This window comes from Gnatocerus cornutus, chromosome 10 (assembly GCF_029298725.1).
Source record: "Gnatocerus cornutus isolate USDA-ARS CGAHR chromosome 10, icGnaCorn1.1, whole genome shotgun sequence".
NCBI classification, from domain to species: Eukaryota; Metazoa; Arthropoda; class Insecta; order Coleoptera; family Tenebrionidae; genus Gnatocerus; species Gnatocerus cornutus.
In genome coordinates this window covers 9,085,196-9,110,156 of record NC_142242.1, presented here as the reverse complement: position 1 = coordinate 9,110,156, position 24,961 = coordinate 9,085,196, and the positions used below count along the sequence as shown (strand labels likewise).

Sequence of the window (24,961 nt, the reverse complement as noted above, 5' to 3'; positions counted from 1 at the left end):
TAACCAAAGTGTTAATGAAGAAGGAGTGTGGTCAAATGGAGGAGGGGTGTGGCCTATTGAAAAAAGGTGTGGTTTAATGGAAAAAGAGGGTGTGGTCAAATGAAAGAGGGGTGTGGCTTAATGGCGAATAGGTGTGGCTCATTGAGGGGAAGAGGGTGTGGCTTAATGGAGAAGGGGTGTGGTCTATAGAAAAAAAGTGCGGTTTAACGGAGAAGGGGTGTGGCCAAACGCAGGAGAGGTGTGGCTTAATGAAGAGGGGGTGTGGCCTATAGAAAAAAGGTGTGGCTTAATAAAGAAGGGGTGTGGCCTATAGAAAAAAGGTGTGGTTTACTGAAGAAGGGGTATGACCTATAGAAAAAAGGTGTGTTTAATGAAGAAGGGGTTTGGTCAAATGAAGGAGGGGTGTGGCTTAATTGCCCACGAAAGGATTGAAAAAGAAAGACTAACGTTTGGTCCCATCTTGCTTTTTTGGGCTCTTCTGGACTATGTAATCCAAGATCTGTGAAACCAACAACTGCCAAATTGTTGGTCTCAAATTAAACTCCCTCGCTCAACTTAATTTCGTCTAAGACAAGAATTCTTGTAAAAGGCGGCATTGGATTAATGTAATTGTTGAATTTATCTTACCTCGTCTTTGTTCAGCCTTTATTGATAAGTTTTTTGTCTTAAGCATATTAAAATCAGAAGAATAAAAGCCGAATGGAGGGTTCACATACTTGCTCAGTGTTGTCGTTGGCAGAGGTTAAATGTTGTGATTGCGAATATGAAGGTAAGCTATGCGGCTCTTAATTCGTATCAGTAGGCACTCCAAAATCCATTCTCTTTTGTACCGCACTCTTCTTCGCTCATCCTCACACTTAGCGTACCGCTAACAATTTTTAACTGCTTCTCGCATTTCTTTAGGTAAATGTTCTATGGTGTGGTTTAGAACGTTTTCCTCAATGTTGGCGCAGAGCTTTTTACATTTATCAAGCTCTTCTTGCAAGCGTGTAGCCTAAATTATATAATAGTCAAATGCAGAATGTTCATGGAAAAGATAGTTAATATACAGACCTTTTGAGTCGACCTGTTGCATTTATTTTTGATGTTGTTCTTAAAGTTTTTTGCCTTAATTGCCCTTTAAGCCGCTCTTTTCTTAGTTTTACTCCCCCTATCATGTTTTCGCGTTTTTGCTTGTTGACAGGATTTAAAAAAATTACTTTTGCCCGTTGCTGTAGCCAGTAGAAATGTTATCCTGCAAAGTCCTCCGTTCTGCGCTCTTTCACACACCAGAAGATCAGCAACCAATTCAAGAAGCGATAGAAGCTCTTCAAACGACGAAATTTTTTTTATAGTTTTTTTTTAAATTTTTAGAAATTTTGATTTCGAGGGGCCAAGAAAAATTTTTGTTTTTTGACCAAAAATTTTTAACGATCTGTAAGTTCTTCATTTTTGATGCTACTATAACCAAATTTGTGGAGTTTATAGGTCTTGACTGTCTTATTTGTCTTATTAAGTGTACCGATTTAGAAAAATTTGGACCAAAACGGAGAATATTTAGAAATTTTTATTTGGTCAACTGTGAAAATGTCAATTTTCTTCAACATTGTAATTTCGTTATTTTTAGTGCGACGGGAACAAAATTCGTGCATGTTGGTTCTTTTGTTTGTTTTAGTAATATCACTAATTTGCAAAAATTTAGATCAAAAAGTCGAATTTTTAAAAATTTATGTTGTAAGACCAAAAAAATTTCACCAACTTTTTTTAATATTTTGTAATTTCTTTATTTTTTATGCGATTTTAACGACATTTGTGGAGATTATCACTCTCGACTGTCTTATTAAGAATGTCAAATTAGAAAAATTTAGACCGAAAAAAAGAATTTGTAGAAATTTTTATTTCGAGCAGCTAAAAAAACTACAGAAAAAACTTGAACGCCCTTTAATTTCGACATTTTTGGTGTCGCAATGACGAAATTTGTGGGAGTTTTTTTAAGGTTAAATAGTCCATACAAGTTCCTGAATTTGGGTTAATTAATATATCTTCGTTAGCCATTATTTCTAATAACGTATTACCTTTTTTTTGTAAAAACATTGTTTGTTTTTTTAAAGTTTCACTTACTAAGTGGGACTTAGGTCCAGATAATTTAATTTTTCTTAGAAGCATAAGGAACCAAGCGTAAAAACATGCCCAAAAAATATTTTTGGATAAAAAATTACGACTATTACGCACGATTTGAAATAAATAGTCATCAATAACTCGCAATTCGCTTTAAATTGCATATTTAAAAAGGGATTGAGAATATTTATTGCGGTTCATTTCAAGCCAGATAAAGAGCCCCACAAACCTCGTTCTTGCACGACGTGTTTGAACGACGGTTGCGACGGTTGGAACGAAACGGTCGGAAAAACCGAGGTCTGTGGGTAAAACTGTCGGTTCAACACGACGGTTTTTGGCCACAGACCTCGGTTTTTCCGACCGTTTGGTTCCAACCGTCGCAACCGTCGTTCAAACACGTCGTGCAAGAACGAGGTTTGTGGGGCCCTTAAGACCCAACCACTCGAGGGTTATTATGATTATGGAGGGTTGCGGTTAGGTAGCTATAAACGGTTTAAAAAGTCAAAGCCATAACCGCACTAGAACGTTTGATAAACTGTAAGTATCTACTCACCCATATAGTGGTAAAATGTTATCATGCCGATAAGCATTCAAACAGTGCAGCTTAGTGTTGGACTGCACAATCTGCTCGCAAGTCGACTTGGGAGTGTCTACCTTCGTCTCAAGCCTCTTGATGGCCACCTGCGTGAACTTCCACGTCCCTCTAAAGACAATCCCGAATCCTCCTTTCCCCCGAATATTCGCGTTGTCCCAATTATTCGTAGATTTTTGCAACTCCTCATAAGGGATCTGCGGAATCAGCCCTGCAGACTCCATCATTATGGAAGTATGGGAAACTCCCACAAATCTCCGGAAAGCCGACCTCGTATTAACCAAATCGTTCTGGTCAGTGGTGACATCACGAGTTTGGATAGTGTCATGTGGAGCCCCATTTAAAATTTTTACCGATTGAGGGGGTTGCGCAACATCCTTAATGTACTGATAAAACTTTCGATCAACGAATGGTTTTAGTACCTTCATGGCTTCAAACTGTTTCACTTTATAAAGGAGAATAAACAGCTCTAGGACTGTGTGTCCGAAAGTATTCCATTCGCTCAAAAGGGTGTCTATGGGGGTGCGCCTGGACTTGTTACATTCTAAAAGAATAGCCTAAGGGAAACAATTGTAGATTGAGAGTGTTTTGAGGGGTTCACCTGTAGGGTTGGGGCTTCTAACTGCATGTAGTTGGAACCCAATTCGTGAAAAAGTTCTCAGATTCCAAAATGGTGCAAATTGTGCGTCTTTCGTCGTAGGGCAGGTCGCTAATACGCATTTTGGGAACCTGGAAGAGAAAATATTTTATTGTTTTGAGTTGTAAGAATTTTGTTAGTTTTGATCAATTATAAAAATGGCTGCGCACGCAAATTTAAGTCTTATTTGATAAGAGGTGGATAATAAAAAATTTCTATACGTGATGTGAGTCTTTTCTTGACTAGTAAACATGTGTGTAAACAAATCGTCTATTTTTCTGAATTAAACTTTTAGGCAACCATTTTGCATTTTAATCGAATTTGGGTTTAGACTCAAAATAAGTGAAAATATTGAGGTTCAATGAGCAAGGAAAGTTATCAATGTTTCGATTCTCAATGCTTATACAGATTTCTCAAAATTCGCGAATTCCGAGTAAAGAGCGTTGTAGAGACTCACTTTGTAGCCGGTGAAGGTCTTAATTAAAGTTTCCCGAGCAATTATCTTCCATTACCGGCTCTAACTCACAGGAGTGTTCGGGCCAAATGTTAACTTACAATTGAACCCTCCTGGAGCCATTAATGTTTAATTCTCTTCGGAGGCTAATACAATGTTGGCTCAAAATAAATGGTAGCGTAACATAGGAACATGGCAATAAACCACTGTATCAAAGATCCAGGTTTTAATATTAAACATACAAGGGCGTGCGACACAAGAGTTAGTAGAGTAAGAATGTTAGTAATAATTATCACTTGAATTATAAAAACAAAGTCAATTTTCTTTCTCACCATTTCTCACAAAGAGCCCATAGGGCCGGGTGGAGTGGCGCGGCGGCCCATAGCAGAATTCGAATGCATTTATTTGTTTCGTGATGGTTTGCATCATGGAATTTAGCGAACTTTGATGGCACAAGCACTTCAACGAATGGAAAACTGAACTTTCAAAGATGAAAAGATTCAGAGAGTTAGAGAGTCTGAGAGTTTTTTTTTACCAAATTTCTTGAGTTTATATAGTCCATTATTTGCATGATTATGGGTCGTAATACCAGCAATCATATTTGATTGGTTGTTTTTGTTTTGCCCTAATCCGATTGGTTGCTAGGGGTTGGTTAGGGAGTTAAATTCTTCCCTTTCTCTAATTTAGGGGTGTTTTTTTTAGTTCAGCTATTGGAAAAGAGATGTCGTTGTGTGTCTGTTTTCTAAGTTTATTATTTTTAAAAATCATTTATTAATTGTTTATAATGTCTTTTGACTTTAAAATCATTATCTCTTAGTATACCAACAAATCAGAATTAAGAATCAAAGATAATTACTCAAATCTAAAGTTTTAGAGTATTTCAAATTATGCCAACTACAATTATCCAATTATCCTTAAAAGCTTTTAGAGTTTCTCAGAAATCCTATTTTTAGGTGTTAATGATACTATAAAACGTTAGCCTGTCTAATAATTGTCAACCCCGTTTCATAGTTTATTCTTGTTACATCGGTATTTAATACTTGAGATATGGGTGGTTCTATTGTCCTGGGCGGCCCCCTTGTACCTGCTGCATAGTGATATTTTATTCCTTATTGGTATTTAGGGTGTGGGGGTGCAATTTTGAGAGCAATTGAGTGAGCAATTGAGGATGAGTCAACTTGGTCCTAAAGATAAGGGCATGCACCTGCCTTCATAAACTTGAAGGTTTATTATGGGTACGCATGCAAGACAATGCGTGCATTCCTTTGAGGCAATGTCATGGTATATTTTTAGAATAGATGTATTGGTATTGATTTCTTAAAAGACACAGCTAAAAGCAATGGGTGTATTCTTTTTGGGCAATGTTATGATAGATTTTTGAACAAGTGCATTCAGATTAATGATGCTTTGTAAAGGGGCCGCTACATTGGCTCCCAATTAGGAAAGTCGACGGGGGACTCGAGGAGTTGCATAATGGGGTTGGTCTGACTCGTCAAATCGCCAAGTGGCTGGAGGAGGTGTTGTTAAGGGGGTGGACTGCTCTTGGGATATAGTTGTAAGGCGACGGAGAGGGGATGCAGGGTTCTGGATGCGATGGGCCAAATAGGTGCAGGTAGCAACCACGACGAAAAGGCCACAAAGGAGGCCAGTTATCCAACCGGCCAGAAAGAACCGGTAATTTAGGGATGGGGGCAAACAATGGATCGTGGTATATCTTCGTTCCAGCTTGGAGGAAGTGTTATTGTTAAAGGACATGGAGATGATGGTCACGTTATAAGATCGATCTACATGGCCTTGGAGGAGGATGGTGGGAAGGGTGGTTTTCAGGGTGCGAAAGTCACCCATTTGCTCGTCTGTCCAGACGACCAACGTGTGGTCCCATGGTGGGCTGGACAATGCAGTTAGGTCCACTTGGACAAGACATTGGTTTGTCGGGACCGTCACGTGACGGTACATGCCGGCCCATGTCACGGTTGGGATGATTCCCAATGCCAGAGTACCCGGTAGGGGTGCTGCAGACCCTACCGTCCAGTAGGTAAGGAGACACAGAAGCACTAAAAGTATTTATCGTCAAAATCCCGAACTGAACTTTTATTACTGTCACCTCGCGAAACCCGAAGGGTGTACATTGTGCAATGGATCTTTGATTTATGCTAAGTGCAGTAGGTGAGGTAGATTATTTATAAGATTTTTAATGTTAAGTGCTAAAGAATATATTATTATTGGGAGATAAATTGTAAAGATACAAGGGTCATTTACTATAAATTCTTTTCCTTTTATATCTATGTGTAATTAGAATAGATGTAAGGAGTAAAATGTGCAGTATTAAGATTAGATTATAATTAGAGTATTGATCAATTACATCCAACCCCTGTAATTTGGGAACGGGTTTTGCAGTTCGTTCTCAACGTGTTTTTGTAAGGTAAGATATGTAGGACGCGGCGGCGGGGGTGGAGGCGCTGTGCTAGGAGGTGGCAATGTAACTTTTGCAATTTCCATATCCGACTTGACTGGTATTTCATAATCCGAGGAATTTGACTCGGTCTCTTCAGTGGTAGGACGTACAAATTTCTTATATGAGTAGTGAAGAACGTAATAAGTCATGGTATCCCAAAAGGAAGCAAAAAACTTCCAAGTACATCCACCTTCACTACGGTGAATTGTTAGAGCGTTGAGGACGATTTCCAACATAAACTTAAATAGTCGACACACGACGTAAATTCCCAGACAAGTACTGGTCCAATTTCCAATAAAGGTAAGCCATCCATACAATCTTTTCGTTGTATCTTGGGCTAATCGTTCCAAATCTTCTTGATTTAATAGACTATATCCCGTATATTTGTTGGAATTGACAGGTTCGCCTGATACTTTTCGTACTAAAATATTGTTTAAAGCATCTCTTTCAAGTCCAAAAACAAATGCTTTTTGTGCCTCTTTGACTTCGATTTCTTTGTACAAGCCACCAGATCCAACATTCTGGATCGGTTGAAATAATTCCGTTGTCTCGATTTCGGTTTGGAGTTCTTTGGGTGGTTGAGATGATGCTGGTTTAGGATGAAAACTAACCCATTTATAATCTATGTAGTACATAGGAGGTATAACACTATTGCAAGGTATTTCTTCACCTGTGGTTTGAAGAATTCTCGTTAACGGTGCCATAAAGTATGATTGATTATTTACTGTGACTGGAAGTTGGGCGTAACAAACATCTTCGCGACGGATGTGAGCTACTTTTGGTACACATTGAAGGATATACAAGACCTCGCCTGCGAGTTTCCCGAGTTATCCCATACTGCGTTGAATTAAGGATGTTGTAACAGAAGGTAAAACTGGTGCAAGAGCTAGGCGATTTAGAAGAATCTCTCGATGTAAAAGACAACGGCGATGTACAGCATAGGTATGAGCTGCTGCCAATGAAGTTTTTAGGGATTGTTCGACATAAAGAAATTTAGTATTCACGTAGATTGTTAAGTCAATATCTCCTTTTTGAAAGTCTTGAGTCCATTCACGAATTGGTTCCGTAGTATTGTACAAAATTACTAATAGTTCAGGGTGATCAGTGTTAAACATCTTGGCTCCACAGTTGTATGTATCTTTTCCGAGACGTAGGGCGAACACTTTTTCTTGGGCTTCTACTACCACATAATCTATTGGTTCCTTGGGGTTTACTAGTTCTGTAATTTGATGACCAGGTCCAGCATACAGCGCAAAATATTCCGCGCATGATTGTTGTGGATTGAGTGTCCAGTAGGCCTCGCCCACACTTAAATCCATACAATGTCCTTTTGTATAATCGCATGCAATTCCAGACCTAAGATGTACTTTGTTTTCATCTAGGGTAACTGGTGCATAATAGTCTTCATTATGAACTTTAAGTAGTGCTTGTACTACTACATCTTCCCATGAATTTCCATCTTCATGGTACGAAGAGCCCTGACAAGAGCCAGTGCTGCTGGCTGTTCCAGCTAAAAACACTGTAGAAGTTGTGGTGGAGTTCGGTTGAATTCTTGCCACTAGGTGTCCACTTGGTCCTCGCCATTCGTGGAACGTGTGAATGCGATCACAAGCGTCTGCACCCACCGGATAAATATACGAATCGTAGCCATTATTGACAACACTCGTGTGTGAGAACATACCACAATGATAAATTGTACGCGTAATTTCAACTAGACAAATTCGTACTTGAACTGAATTAAAGCGCTTTTTCTGCAAAACTTGAACCTTTCGCGGCTCTGTTTTATATTGAGTATCAGGGTCGGATGCAACATCTTTAAGCGAGATTTCCCTTCGGTGTGAAGGAATGTGTTGCTCATTACCCTTACATAATTTAATCTATTAGCATGTACCTTATCTATTTTTCCGTCAGAGAATCGAATCTCATACGCAACAAGGCCTTTTTGGCCGATAACCGTAAATGGTCCTTCCCATTTGGGTCGGAACTTTGTTGGAAGGTTTTTACCTTTCGGCGCGGGGCAATCTAAATAAACTTTATCCCCAATTTTGAAAGTACGCTCTTTAGCCTTTTTATTAAATTTATCTGTACGCTCATCGGCTTTATCTTCTAAATTTGCACGAGCAACATCCCGAACTTTATTGAGATGTTCACTTAATTCCGCGGCATAATTTTCATCTATATCATATCGTTGGCGTGAAGCTTCTAAGGTTGTTAAAAATGGTAATGGCATTTCATGACCATAAAGTAAATTAAAAGGTGTAAAGTTTGTGGAAGAATGAACTGAATTGTTATAGCTCATTCTTGCAAACGGCAACCAATAATCCCAATTAAGATCATCTTCACTTACATAGTGGGAGATCATTGTTTTAAGTGATCTATGTAATCGTTCAATTACTCCATTTGCTGAAGGCCTATACGCGGTAGTTTGAATTTTTGTGATGCCTAATAGTTTACAAAGGTTCTTAAATAAGTCTGACACGAATTGACTACCTCGATCGGTTAACAAAATGGCAGGGACTCCATGACGTGTTATAATATTATCTACTAAAGCGCGACAAATTGTCGTAGTTTTGATATCGGGAATTGGAATGGCTTCTGCATAACGCGTAAGATAATCGATACAAGTTAAAATATAGCGGTTTCCTGTTTCTGTTAAATTTAAAGGACCCACGAGATCTGTTGAAACTTTTTCAAACACTCCTGTAGGTACAGGTATATTTTGTAACATTGCTGGAGACTGTGGTTGAGTTTTATGGATACTACAACTATGACATTTTTCACAAAATTCGCGGATATCATTTTGCATTCCTTTCCAATAAAAATGACGTTGAATTAACTCACTCGTCTTCTGAATTCCTACATGACACGCCAATGGGGTATCATGATGTAACCGTATGATTTCATTTCGCATTTGATATGGAATCACAAATTGATCATCAACTTCTTGTGCTCCACGTTGTCGATAAATTAATCCATTAGAACTTAAATAAAATTTATCTGACTTTAATAAGTTTTGCGTTTCCGGATCCTTTTGTTGAAAGACTTTTATCGTCTCTAGATTACATAACAAGGGTTGAAATTCCGGTGTTGGATTTATGGTGCGTACTACCGACGCTATCTCGGGTTGATCCGTATCAATTGGTCGAAGGCGGGTGAGCCCATCAACATTAGTGTTTTCCTTTCCCTTCCGATAAATTATGGTAAATGAATATTCCATTAGCGCAAGGGCCCATTTGGCCAATCTAGATCCCGGATTTTTCGCGGTATAAATGTATTTTAACGGTAAATGATCCGTAATAATTTTAAAATGTGTTCCCACTACGTAATACTTGTAATGTTGAATTCCCCAAACAATTGCTAAATATTCTCGCTCGGTTGCTGAATAACGACGTTCTGCGTCTTTTAAAACTCGGCTTGCATAACTAACTGGGTGCTCCCTACCCTTGTCATCTTTTTGTGACAAGATCGCACTTACTGCAGTTGAAGATGCATCCGTATTTAAAATGAATTCTTTTTGAAAACTTGGATATTTTAAAATCGGTGGCGTAATTAAAGTGTTTTTCAGGGTTTCAAAAGCTGCCTGTTGAGCTTCTGTCCATTGAAATGGGACGTCCTTTGTCAAATCTGTCAACGGTTTTGCAAATTCCGGAAAACTTGGGAACAAAACGACGATAAAATGAACATAAACCAAGGAAAGCGCGAACTTTTAGATTTCGGCCGCGGATATTTTTCTACCACCTTTGTTTTATCAGGATCTGTTTGTATCCCATCTGATGAAATAATATGTCCTAAATATTTTGCAGAAGTTTGCATAAAATTACATTTTGTGGGTTTAAATTTTAGCCTGCATTCACGCATTCTGTCAAAGACTGTGCGTAGTCTATAAAGGTGCTCATCAATACTGCTTGAACTAAATACTAAAACGTCATCAAGAAAAACTAGGCAATGAAAACCAACTAACCCAGAAAATACTGCATACATCATTCGTTGGAATGATGCCGGGGCATTCTTAAGGCCCATAGCCATACGAGTAAATTCATAATGACCCGTAGGTGTTGAAAATGCTGTTTTCTCTATATCACGTTCGTCCATTTCTAATTGAAAATATCCTTTTGATAAATCTAAGACACTGAATAGAGTTGCACCCGAAAGTTGATCGAGTGCTTCAGTCAGCAATGGTAACGGAAAGAAGTAAGTTTTCGTAATTGTATTTAAGGCACGATAATCTATACATATTCTTATTTCCGACTCTTCGCCCGGATGTCGTTTCTTTTCAACGATAACAACCGGACTATTCCACGGACTGGTTGATTCGCGAATCACACCGTCTTCTAACAGAGTTTGTATTTCTTTGTCCAACGCGGCACGTTTCATGTGCGGAATACGATAAGGTCGTTTTGCGATGGAAGGAACTTCTTCCGTAATAATTCGATGCTTTACATATGTGGTGCATGAAAGTTTTCGGCGCGGTGACTTAAAAATATCGATATATTCATCGAGTAAGGCGATTAATTTATGACGTTCTGGAGGTGCTAGGTGCGCTAAATTGAATTGACTTAATATACTTTCGCGTTCTTGCGGACTAATAGTCGTTCTTATTTTCCGTATAGTTTCTTTTCGCGAATTTTTACACGAAGCTTCGTCCGGGCATGCAATTCCCAATAATATATTTACTGGAATCTCCACTTCAGCATTAGTGACATTTATTATTTTAACTGGGACGGATGCGGCTGCTAAACACACTGATCGGGCAACAAGAATTCCATGAATTCGTACAATATTTGGTTCAATAATGATCTCTTCATTTGGCACAAAATGAATTAATTTTCCTAAACAGATCGCTTGGGATCGTGCTGGGATTTTTAATGCATGTGACAACTTAATTTTTGATTCTCGACTGGTATGGCTTGATTCAGACACTTTATTATTAACGTTAGTTAACTTTGAACTAGACGCTATCGAATCCGAATTTTGTGGCCGATGCCATTTGATCTGACCACTTCGCGATTCTACCGGCTTTGACATTGATGGATAACAGTGATTTCCATCAGGCAAAATTACATAAGTCGAACTATTCGACTCCTTTTCTAAGGGAATAATCTCATTATCTATTGACATCTACTCTTGATTCCAATTAATTGTTGAATTATATTTCACGAGAAAATCAAGTCCGATTAAAAATTCACCTGCAAAATCTAGAGTATCTTTGACTACCACAAATTTATGTTGGATTTGTCGGCCGCCCGGAGTTTCGAGATTCAGCACGAGTTCTCCAAAAATTGGTATGAAAAATCCCTGAATATCTCTCAAATTAATTGACTGGGGTATACTTTCCATATCTAAATTTTTCACCAATGAAAATTTCACGAGACTCGTGACAGCTCCACTATCTATGACTAACTTAACATTACGTTTCCTAAATTTTAAGCAAAAAGCGTTTTTAGCAATGCGTACACTAGAACTATGGGAGTGGCGTATCTGGCCCATATTTACACCGCTCCTTAGTGGTTTAAATTTTTATTTGGACATTGCGTGGACAAATGACCAGTTGCATTACATGACCAACACCTTATGTGGGGACAGTTTGCTGCCCAATGGTGAGGTGAATCACATATCCGACATTGACCTCCGGCGTTTTGTGGCGAAGGTGTTCGTGAACCTTGAGGGCGTTGCGTTTGGGGAGGACTTTGCCTTGGCGATGGAGTGTAAAAATGGCGCGGTTGAAAATTTCCTCTGGGTCGCGTAAATTGCGGATTTTCCCATCCTGATTGAGAATTGAAGTAGGAGGGACGATAATTCCGTGTCCTATTTGCCCAGGGTACTTGATTTGATCGCGGGGATGGTGGTCGCGAATTCCACTGCATTCGCGGTGCTTGTTGCGACGGAACATTTCGCGGTAATTGCCGTTGAAAATTTCTTGGCCGCGATTGCCAGTCATTCCGTTGATTTCGCCAATTCCCGGATTGGTTTTGGAAATTTTGAGACATATCTTGCCGTGGTGACGCGGATCTTTGAACTTCCACTTGTTGGGGGTTTCCAAAATTTTTATTATTTTCTGATCGAGGCGCATTGGGAGATTTTCCACGCGAGGTACTTGGTGATGGACTTCGCGAAGCGTTGCGCGAATTTACTGGGGATGGAAAAGATACCGTTTTCCTAATAGATTTTAACCGCTGTTCTTCACCAAAGTCTGATTCAGCACTTCCCGCCTCTAATCGTTTCTCAATTATTTCTAAATTTATCGCTTGTTTAATCGCTTCTTCCAGGGTTTTAGGATCGGTAATCATTAAATGCTTCCGATATGATTTTGAAACGCCGTCAATGAAATGTTGAATTGCCCTAATTTCGGTTTGCTTAGTTATGACTTTATTTTCTTCTTCGTTTTCACCCCAAACTATTGTGTCGTTTATAGCCTTACGGAGACGCGCAGCAAAGTCTTGAACTGTTTCATTTACCTTTTGCTTACAGTTTTGTAAAATATAATGTGCTTGACCCGGAATTTTTGGTCGTTCAAATCGCGCTGCTAATAAAACACTAAATTCTGCCCAAGTCTTACATTCGCGGACCTTTTGATCGCACTGCAAGAAGCTTAGTGCGGCTCCTGTGCATTTTGTTTTTACCAGTATCAACACTTTATCATCTTGTCATTGCGACAAAGTTTTAAAATTTTTGACTGCATCAATAAAATCACGAACGCTGGTTTCACCGTCATATGAGGGGACTAATTCCGTAATTGAAAAAACGGTGCTTACTGCCATGTTTTCTGAATTATTTTTAAAATGCTTACAACTTTATTGACCGAGTTGAACAATAACTCTGTATTTTCTTCAAATTCAAGGTAAAATTCCAGTGGTAAAAAGTGATATTCTCGCGATAGCTCTGAATGAAGTGATAAATTTTGGAGACATAACCTCGAAATTTATGTCAAAATAGAAGTTCAAAATCGTAATTCTGAGTTAAAGTTTTTAAAATTAAGGTAATTGTAAACTTTTGAGCATTTGATAAGCTTATATACAAAGAATAAATGCAAACAAAAGTTTAAAAGCTACGCAATGACATTTATCGCTTCGATCGAGAAACAAAATCGCACCCCAGATTTTATATAATATATACAGGGTGGGGTAACGAAAACGCAACAAAAGCCTTTCGTTTTCGTTGGCCCACCTTGTAAAATACATAAAACATACCTTTATGAAAATAAGGATCTTCTATTGTTAGTCTTGAGAAAGACTGCTTGAAACTCGAACTCGAACCTCAGGAACCAAAGAAGACACAGAAAAAACAGGAAGACCCACGTTGGCGAAGCTGAATTTTACTAGAGACTGATTCTTTTCTAAAGTGGATGCAGTAAAGTGAATCCTCACCCCCACCATTTGCCCTTTTACTTTAACTTTAAACCGACATGATAAAAGAAACTGAAAAGTTCCAGAAACTTGGGGTCTTGGTGAGTTTATATACCTGGGATAATCAAATTATGCCAACCATTTTCATCCACCTTCCAAGAAAAATTTTATACTCTCATTAGCCCTTGCCTGCAGGTTAAGAGGGTCAAAGATCAAAAATGCCGAAAAAAACATAGCAACTCCCGATCATCCTAGGCGTGTTTTGAATGTAGTGTTTTAATTATTATAGGTCAATTTAATTCAGTATATTAATAAACGAAACGTCCAAAATCAGATATGTAATTTTAAAAGTTAACGATAATAAATAATTCATTCCATTGTCGATAATGATTTACTCAAAAAAGAATTATTTTAAGAATTTCCCCCGCTGTATTCGTACGACTAATAATAATTGTAATTGTAGAATTTCTAATAACTGCTCTACCAGAATGATAAACGCTAGATATTTTGAGGAATTTCATTGTTTCGATTTGTAAGACTGACCAGCTGGGTAAAAATATTTATTACGGTTCATTTCAAGGCAGATAAGACCCAACCACTTGAGGATTATTATGTTTATGGGGGTTTGCGGTAAGGTGGCTGTAAACGATTTAAAAAGTCAAAGCCGTAACCGCACTAGACCATTTTTGAGTAAATTTTCTATTTCAAAAACTTCAAGTGATTATTCTGACTCAAAACTCTTTTGTAACTCCTCCTAACATTTTTCATAACCAGTAATGGGATAAAGTAGTGGAGCTATCACCCTCTAAAAGTCTTTTTTAAAGTAGGTATACTAAGAAAACGAAATCCACTTTAAATTGCTTTTGGATGATTTGAAGTTTAGGGATTTACAATATTTTCTTGAAATGGAAATTATATTGTTCGTTTCGGCATTTTTGAAAGCAAAACGTCTTTTTTGGGATCGTGTTAAATCCACCGGTTGCAGGTAATGATTAGCTTATTTGAGAGAGAAGTTTCATGTACAGTTCGTAGGATTGAAGACTCAAGTGGATAAAGATGTCCTATTTAGAAAAAAGTTTTTGCATAATTATAATTTTTTGGCTTAAAAGCAAACATTCTTGGTAAATCTGCAGTTCAAGCGACCGTTTCCATAAAGTTGATGATCCCCTCATTACCAAATCCTTGGTAATCCCTCGGTAATGAGGGGATCATAAACTTTGTAGGCACGGTCGCTTGACCTGCACATTTTCCAAGAAACCCAGCGCCAGCGGATATAACAATAAATTCATGTTGGGCCAGAGATGATTTGAAACTCAAGGGACCTGGCAAAAAGTTCAAATTATCGAGAGATGAAAATATTATTTGATTCAAATAATCGAGGAAAAGACAAGAAAAAATTCAAATAAACGAGAGTTTACAGGCAAACAGACAATAGTCAGAATAAAGAAAACAATCAGAGAAGCGAACGTAAAATCGTAAGTAATAACTCCAATTTGACGAAATATCGTAAAACTTATATTTTGTAAACTATTAAGTCTTCCGGTGAAACAGATTTATGTTATGACGAAACTTCCAAGAACCCTTTATTAAAAGACATGAGTCAAAAAAATGTAAAATCTGATTTTAAAGGTGCAATCGAATTTTTAAGAATGGCGTGTTCAGAAGTTTTCTGTTTTTCTTGTATGCCCACGCGAGGGACTTCAAATTAACGAAAGTTCGGGAGGAAAAATTTCAAATTATAGAATTAATTAATTAAATAAAAAATCCAATATTATCGATTCTAATTAAAGTTTGAAAATTGATTTGCAAGACCTAAAAAGTGTATTACTATCTAGTTGCCACTCTTTTTATGATGCAACTAACTATTAGACTAGAGATTTTGAGTATTATCTTAATTTTTATAATTTTATTACTATTATACCTTGTTTCGTTGGAGTTTATTAAAGACTATGTTTTTAATATTGACCTATTAAAACAACACCGCCTTAATCTAATAAAATACAAGGTGTTTATACATGTTTCTAGCATCAAGGGTGGCTATGAAATGTCAAATAAATGTACCGCTCGTTACAAATGTGGATTTAAACTTTTCAACTGACATTTGTAGTTAACCTCAATCATTGAACAAAGTTAGTTTTAAAAACAAACTGTTCAAGTTGTGGTTTGAAGGCAGAAAATCTAAAATTTTGACACAAAACCGTAACTGAAAAGTCGTAGACATAAGTGACATTTGAAATAATTGTGAACATAGTTGTATACACTATGAAAACAACGCGGCAAAATAGCGCATGACAGGAATTCCAGAGCCCCCCTTGATGTTAGAAACATTTATTTATAAACACTTTGTATTAGTCAACACAGCTTAAGTTAATAAAAGTTAAAAAAGTAAATCGTCAAAATAAGTGTAAATAATTATTTCTTAACCGCTACCTAGAGTATTTATTAAGCAATAACAGAAAAATTTTACCAATTTTTTAAATAAACAGTTTTTTTCGTCTCCTGTAAAATTGGTAAAAATGACATAAGCGGTGATGTTAGCTAAGGGACAAAATGTAGCAAGCGTAAAGCGAAAACTTAGGGAGTGGATTAGTATGAGAAAAAGGAAAAAGGAGATGGAAACTAAATTTGAAACGTTAGGAAATTCAAACGGAAGTCTTCATCGCTTCACAAAGAACTCTGGTTTGCAATGCCGCAAGTCAACATGAAATCGGGCCCTAATATACCAAGAAACTGTAATTACTAATAAATTAAGTCAATTAAACAGAATTTGTTATGAACAATTAATTGTAATTCGCTATGTTGCAATACCAAAATAGGCAACCAATAAATTACAGGTGTCAAAAGGTCACAACAATTTACCCTTTCTAACACACTTCCAGTCAAGCCGAAATTTTCACCTTAGGTTTTCAAAAGAGAAATGCAAATGTTACAAGATTGCGTAAAAGCAATATTTAGAAGGCCTTAACTATTCGACTTGCTTATCAAAGTCAGCCCAAAATTAAATGTAACTTATGCAAGAAGAACAACCATTTAATTTATCAATGCACGAATTTCTTAAAATTTGAAATTTGAAAACTGTCTTCGATCTGATTAATTCATCCGCTTAATTCATGATAACACTAAACAAGTCATTTCTAGTATCAACAAAAATTGTAATGATTTCAAAGCCGAATAATTTCTATCAACTGCAATTATTTACATTTTTGACAAATTCGGAAAAACTCATGAATGTCGTGTTTTATTAAACGAAGGATTGCAATCAAATTTTATAACAAAGGAACTGTGCACCAAACTAAAATTAAATATTCATAAAATTAATCATCAAATAACAGGTATCAATATGAATTCGAACAAAATTAGTGAGTCAATCAATATCAAGACAGTTTCAAGGAATGGCAACTTTGTCACCGCAATAAATTGTCTTGTTTTACAAAATATAACAGCAAATATCCCATCAAACTCATTTTCAATTGAAGAGATAAATATCCCTAAAAACGTTCTTTTGGCCGACCATTTTAACAAAAGCGGTCCGGTCAATCGAGTAAATCTACTTATTGGTGCACAGCTGTTTTTAGAATTGTTAACAGAAAATAGGTTCGTCCAGTTTGAGCATCATACATTGCAAAAAAATTCAAACATTTGCCATAATTTTATGCTAATTCTGTGCCAACTTGTGCTGCAGTTTTTAAATTCTGTGCTCTTTTCGTTTTTGAGTTATTCATGAAACAAAAATGACAAACTGGACGCCTAGCAACATATGTCATCAAAATAAATCAAACTAGTCTGATAATTTTGTGCTAATTTGTGCTGTAATTTTTAAATTTTGTGCTCTTTTCGTTTTTGAGTTATTTCAAAAAACGTACAAAAAATAGTAGCAACCAAAAATACAGATTTCAACGATTTTTTTTTTCAAGAAGCGTCAAGTTTGAGCATCATGCATCACGAAACAGCTTAAATATTATGCCATAATTTTGTGCTAACTAATGGTGCAATTTCTAAATTCTGTGCTCTTTTCGTTTTTGAATTATTCAAATAAATAAATTTGAACGATCGTTAAGTTTGAGCATCATATATCGCAAAAGAGATTGAGTGCTATGCCAAAATCTTGCTTGTCTACATCTTTGCTTAATTAATATACAGCAATGCAATTTGTTTTATCCTGATGTGCATTAAAATTGAGAAATTGCTTAACGAAAATGACCAATCCCAGACGCTCAAGCACAAATAATATTAATGTTGCTAGGTTTCATAACTAAATCCTAAAAAGAAAAATTGATTTGGTCCACTACATTCTTATAACTGACATCTAATGTCAATTTGACAGATGAAAACCACACAATGGCGGTTCTAAAAAGAACCCTTTTATTACAACAAGAAACAGAACAAGGCACATGGTGTAATAGTTAAATCAAATGCTTGAACAAACCACCATTATTTTGGACACACAGATGAGCTCTTCTAACCAAACCAAACATTCTGCCGCTGAACACTCCTGAACCGTTTTAGGATATTTGTTAACACCAAACACCAACTAGGAAACCAGCAAGCGAGGAAAACCGAAAGAAACGCCGTTTCACACTCCACTTGGTTTTTCACTGTGTCAGTTGTCCTCCGTCGTGTCTCTCGTCATTCAACGCTTGTCAACCAGTAGTCTTCAACCCTCTAGTCAATTCCAAAAGTACGCTAAGCCGTTTCTGCACACTAAGTTCAATATGAGTTAGTTTTATTGAAGCCCGTCAGTGAAATTTATAGTGGACCAGATTGTTTATACAAAATTTAAAGGAGAAAACTTAAACTGGTTTCTTGGCAACACGCGAGTGTATCCTCCAGACCATCTCCACGCAGCCTTGTGATTGGTCAACTTTGTCATGTCTTTTCTCAGTTTTTGTTAGAGCTGGAACTTTTTTTTCAGCAATTTGCACATTCACTCCTTTTCCCGATATCCCCAGTTTTCGGGTAGGCATGAGTTCTGGGACACCTTGTATTTATACAGGGTGTTATGGAAATGAGTACACAAAATTAAAGTGGTAAGAGAACTCACCACTTGCAACAACTTTTCTTAATAATTTTTTTTCGAAATCGCATGTTTTTAAACTAATTTTTCCCCCCCATATTTTGACGAGTCGCCCACCTGCCATTGAATTGCTTATAAAATTAAGGAACAAAAAAGCACAAAAAACTCTGCGTTATCAGTCCGCCCGTAAGAAACTTTATTAATGGCTATTCTAAACTAATTTGGGGGGAGGAGGGGGGCGGTGGTGTTTAGCCCTGTTAAGTTTAAGATAAACTAAAAAAAATTGGGAATTTACAAAAATTTTATTTAAAAAAATTCATAAGACTGTTATGAAATTAAATACACAAAATTTAACCGGTTAGAACGTATCAAGATCTACATCTTTTCTAGATAATTTTTTCCGTAAACGCATTTTGATTTTCGTCTTTTTCCGCCCTTAATTTGGCCAACCGTTTGATATCTCTAAACAAGTTCACTTTCATTTCCGCAACGAGGAGGTTTTTTGACTTAAACCTTATCACAACTTTTTGTCACAAAAACGACTGATCAGCTGTAGTTTAATTAAAAACGCTCAGTTTGTCGTGAATTTTCACAGTGTCAAAGCTATCAGATTGTTCTTAAAGTGCAAAAGGTGGTACAAAATGGTTTATACCAACATGGAATACACGGATATGGTGCTTCTGTATGGGGAAAATGTACAGACAGTGTCCGTCAGACTTAAATCCCTGTGATTTTTTCTTGTGGGGGCATATGAAACAGTTAGTGTACGCAAACCCCGTGGATTCAGTGGAAGAATTAAGTGAACGTGTAAATGCTGTGGCTGAAACAATTCGCCAAAACCCCGCGATGATTGTGAGAATACAAACTTCAATGGCCCAGAGAATTCAGGCATGCATTGATAGTGAAGGACGGCATTTTGAGCAATTTTTATAAGCAAATTCGGCACTCCTGGACAATTGTGCTTTTGTGAATTTATTATTGTTTTTTTTTCGTACAAACAAATGAACGGCAAAGTATCACCTGGATGTAAACACTCGTTTTTATGAAGCATTGGTTTTTGCCGCATAAATGAAGGTTAGTATCTTTAATGCATAGGCGGGTAATGCTTTTCACAGCAAATTTTCATTGATTTTTAATTCGAAAACGAAAGCATTTTGGATTTTTTTTATTAAGAAAAGTTGTTGCATATGTTGAGTTCTCTTACCAGTTTAATTTTGTGTACTCATTTCCATAACACCCTGTATATTTATCCCTCCTTGAAATATGAATTAACAGAATTCGACTGTATTTGTGTTTGCATAGAGCAATATTCTATAAAGACATTATTCTAACGCGCCTGGCCAACTATTCCTAGAACACTCATTTTACGACGTGATTTAGAGGAAAATAAATGATAGAACAGTTCTTACTCAGCAAATTTTTAATTGTGAAGAATATAAAGGGCGTTAATTAAATTATGTATGTACATTTGGTATGTCCGGTAATCAAAACAAAGATGTTTTAATTCTAAATATGAATATCAAAAAGCTCCAATCATTTGACGATGGTTCAAAGAAAAGTCGTTGAAATCTGTATTTTGGGTTGCTTACTATTTTTGTAGATTTATTTAAATAACTCAAAAACGAAAAGAGCACAGAATTTGAAAATTGCACCATCAAGCAGCACAGAATTAGCACAAAATTATGACATATTATTTAAACTTATTATATTTAATTTTGTGGACAAAATTGAAATTTTAATTAGAAACGAAATAATAAAAACGTTACCTTAAGGGCCCCACAAACTTCGTTCTTGCACGACGGTTTTGAACAACGGTTTTGGCGGTTGGAACGAAACGGTCGGAAAAACCGAGGTCTGTGGGTAAAACTGTCGGTTCAACACGACGGTTTTTGCCCACAGACCTCGGTTTTTCCGACCGTTTCGTTCCAACCGTCGAAACCGTCGTTCAAACACGTCGTGCAAGAACGAGGTTTGTGGGGCTCTTTAAGTTATTACGAAAAATGACTAAATGCTCCCCAGTGGATAACCCACAATATCCTCACGTGTAAATTCAGTTTCACCAGCAAAAAACAACATCGCAACCACTGACAATGAATAAAAATTCTAACTCAAAATAAAATTCGTGGCAAAATTTCAAAGGATGCGATTTTGATGTTGCTATGGTATATATTACGATAAGAAATTATTATAGCAAATAATTAAATTAAGCGAAAACAGTTCTTAAGGGTTCTTTACAGAAGAGATTTTTCGAAGGAACAATGGAAGGACAAAAAATGTTTTAAACCAAATTTCTTAATAGTATATTAAAAAACGTGTTTTATAATGGCCAATTTGGTGCACTCGTTCTATACAAAACTCGCCTACGGCTACCAAATTGGCCACTATAAAACACTTTCTTTAACTCTATACTAAAACGCGCTGGGTGAGCCTCTCTCTGAAGTTGAGATGTTCGATTTCGACAAGATGCCAATTTAAGGAAATTCTCACGTCCGAACCGTACCTTTTTCGCTCCTTTTGCCGCGCTCCAAAAATCGACAAGTTTCCAAACTAACAAACTGGCCGGTTTTCGTCCTCTTCGGCCGTTTGGTTTTCTCAAAATAAATTTTTAAAACTCTGGGTACGAGTCCTGTGTTTTCTGGAGCCTCGCCGTACGTCGGTTTCGTGGGGACAAAACCATAACCATTAAGGCGAGTGCCAAGACTCGTCGCTGGTCAGAATTCGAGCTGAGCTGTCACATCGGGAAGGTTGTCAAGCGGTACCTCTGTTTACAACACCCCTTACTGTGCTATCGTAAAGTGATTGTAAAATGATAAATGCTTATTTTGCCTCTGTCTGGTAGAAATACTTCTTCATGGGTAAAATAATATGAATCAAAAAAATTTATTTTAAAATTGTAAGTACATTAGTACGTTGTTCAAAAAATAATTTAACTAGTCAAATAATAAATAGATTAAAGTATTATTTAATATTAGAATGCCAAACAGAAATTTTCTAAAAAAAACTAAACTTATCTGTTTTATGTTTAATTTTATTTGTTTTCAAATAGATACGTATTTGGTAAGAAGGTATACTCAAAAGATATAAAATTCATAGTATAATAATGTGTATAATATGTACATGTTAGTAAGTATTTATAAGAAAAGTGGTATTTACATAATAGGTACTTATTTACAATATTGACAATTAACTAATACATAGGTAATACAAACTCAATGACGGCAGATCGGAATAGACAATCTTTGTTTCCTAGAGTCAATTAATTCCAGCAACATGTGATCAAAATAAAACTTAATCAATTTTGGTTCCATTTTTTTTTCCAAAAAGTTGTGTCTTCATAAATATATTCATATTTCATATCACTTTCTTGTCCAAACCAAACACCCAGAATACACATTTTTTTTCGTGTTATTCTTAACTGCCCTTGGATTTGGTAATACCAATTATGATTTGAATTTACAATGTATGTTCCATTTTTTTCTAGTTACCAGAAGTCAACCTTTTTATTCTCCCAAAAAAAATTTATATTGTTCTCAAAGGAACAAGATTTAGTGGGTTTTTCAGTAAAAGTTGAACCGGCCGGCGGCAAAATGAAAGAAATTGTCATCACCTAGTAAAACTCCGGTCAGTTTCTTAGATAAACTCTAATCCAATATTGCAAACATCAGGTAAATTGCATCCGGTCAGGTCGCCCCATAGAGTCATACCATTCAAAACAATTTTGTTTCATTCAACATTTTTTATTCATTGATGAACTTTTAAATTCTAGTGAAATAAGAAAAAAATAAACATAAATAATAAAATATGTAATAAGAAAAATAATAATAAATTACTATTTTATTAAATTTCATTTTCTAAATTTTACGTCCAACACCGTGAAATAGTCGAGAAATTAATTCGTGTGTCATTAAAAGACTTTAGTTGAAAACATGACTATAAATTAAATGAATTTTCATACTACATAGTTGTTTCTATAATTTCATACATCAAGCATTATGAAACTTCGATGTGCTTGTACTTATTAGCACTTTTAATAACGCTCTTCTAATTGTAACCATTTTATTATCCTCTGTGCGAAACAAGCAGGTAAAAATTTTAGAAGAAATCCCTTGATTTACAACTTCCAAAGCTGGTCAAGAAACCGCAAATGAGGGTTCGGTTATAAATCACCATAGTCGTAAATTATCTGCAAAGCTCAGAGCTTCGATTGAAAATTTTTTAGTTTATCTCACTCATAACTAGACCAATTTTAATGATATCGATTTAAATTTAGCGGGAAAGTGATTTTGAAAGTATTCTTTACTAATTCTAAGTTTAAAAATTCACAAAAATCGGACATAAACTTCTATTCGTAAAACTACCCCTAAATTATCGAATTTTCAAGTCCTTTAACTTTTAAATTAAATGTTTTTTCCAATGTTTGATTCTTAGTTTTAGAAGAAAATATGAATACAAGCAGTTGAGAATAAGAACGAAACTGATACATGAAAAAATAAGCGAAATATTTAGACGATACTTTACATGGGATTCTCCATAAGAAAAATGTCTTGGCACTCGCCTTAAGTCGAGAGACACAGTCATAAACAACTTAAAAGGGTCTGATTTTTTTGTACACACAACATGTACGGTAGCGGCTTTTTTGTCTCGGTACTTATTTAAATCGGTCTGAACAACGAAGAATACATTAGGGGAAATTGATTTATTAATTGCGTTCGGCTTATTTTTAATACAGGATCTATTTGACCACATCAAGGTGTGTTTTCGGTATGTATGCGTAACTTACACTTGAAAATCTGGAAGCATCTTTAGAAACCTCTCTTTACAAGCGCGAATTCATTGTTTAATCACTGATCATCAATTGATGGACAAACAGACAGGTACCGACAGGTACCGACCCCTCCTCACCCGAAAAAACAGACCATCAGACAAGCGGGTGGTGAATTTTACTGAATCTGCTCTTTACCGGTTTAATGCTTTTGTGTAGTGAGGACTTCAATTAAGCCATACAATCACTATTTGATACCTGCTGTAACTTGACAGCGGAGCTTCAAATGTTGCCCGAGTATTATGACCAGTATTTTTTACCTCTTTTCTCGGGATCTGTAGTGGTATCTGGAACTGGAACGCCCCTTCCGGGTGACAAAGATTTTATTTTATTACTAATAATCAAAGAACCGAACGTGTATTGAATTTCGTTTTTCTAAATTTAACTTCATTCCTGTTCTACTATAACAAAGTCGTACTTTATTATCTATCAAAACCGTAGCGTATCGAGACAATACGTTTTTTCATGCATGTTTCGCATATTGGGATATTTTTCAAAACAGTTACCAATGGAAATTTTATTGCAAGCGTGTGATTTTGGTACGGAGAGAAGTTACAAAAAAAATCTACAAATGAATCCTAACTTATTCTGTTCTGATGATATAAATAAAATAATATTTTTTGCATAATAATGAATAAACGGATAAACAACTCGAAGAAAACAAAAAATCATCAAAGTGCCTGTTCGGCGCTTATTTTTAATATTTAATACACAACAATGATACATTTTTAATGTCAAGTAGCAGGCATTTTTTTTCAAAGTGTCAATTCGGACTAAATATCAACAAACTGATTTGCACAATCTTATCGAAAGTCAAAGCAGACGTAAAAAGGATACTATATACTTACAGTTAACAAAATTTCAACAGATAAATTAAATTGATGCGACGAGTTCAAATTTTGGTGGGCATTTACGACTCGGTGAATTTTCAATCGTTGTAAGGCAGTAGATATTAGAGGGATTAAACAAATAAGGCGAATTTTACCGATGACTTTTACAATGAGAAAATTTCAGAATCTGCTATTTGGTGGTTTTGTCCTATTGGGTAGTGACTACCCCAATTAAGCCATAAAATCATTATTTAGTACCGACAACTAGAAGTTCATAGCCGAGCTTCGAATGTTGTTCGATTCTTTCGCAGGGTCTGTAGTAATTCGAGTAAATAAATTAAGGATAAAATAATGTTCATTACGAATGAACCGATAAACAAATATGAACTCGAAAAAAACAATAAATTAACAAGAGATAAAAAATGCGAAACCTATACAATAAATGCGATCGGACGTCCTGATTTATTGTAGTTAAAAAAAAACAGAATCGTTGAACATAAATACCCCAAAACATAAGTTCTATTTACGACTCGGCCGATTTTTAATCGATCTAAAGCAGTAGATATTAGAGAGACTAAAAATCCAAGTATGTATGGCTTAATTAGAGTACTTATTACACAAAAAGAGTAAACCATCACATTGCATGATTCTTAATTAGTTTTGTTTTTTACGACAAGTACCGACATCAGTCCATACCCTTTCTCACCAGAAAAAAAC

General features: G+C 36.1%; 1 protein-coding gene across 1 annotated transcript in view; it reads right to left on the bottom strand.

Annotated features, from left to right (window-relative positions):
- Nucleotides 1–24,961, bottom strand: part of LOC148167651 (serine/threonine-protein kinase pelle-like) — a 152,347-nt gene that overhangs the window by 25,952 nt on the left and 101,434 nt on the right. The window contains exons 2-3 of the mRNA XM_088047862.1: nt 3,291–3,418; nt 2,651–3,246 (exon numbers count right to left, since the gene is read on the bottom strand). Coding sequence (XP_087903988.1) covers nt 2,651–3,246; nt 3,291–3,317 — 623 coding nt within the window. The 5' untranslated portion in view covers nt 3,318–3,418. The remainder of the gene's footprint in view (nt 1–2,650; nt 3,247–3,290; nt 3,419–24,961) is intronic.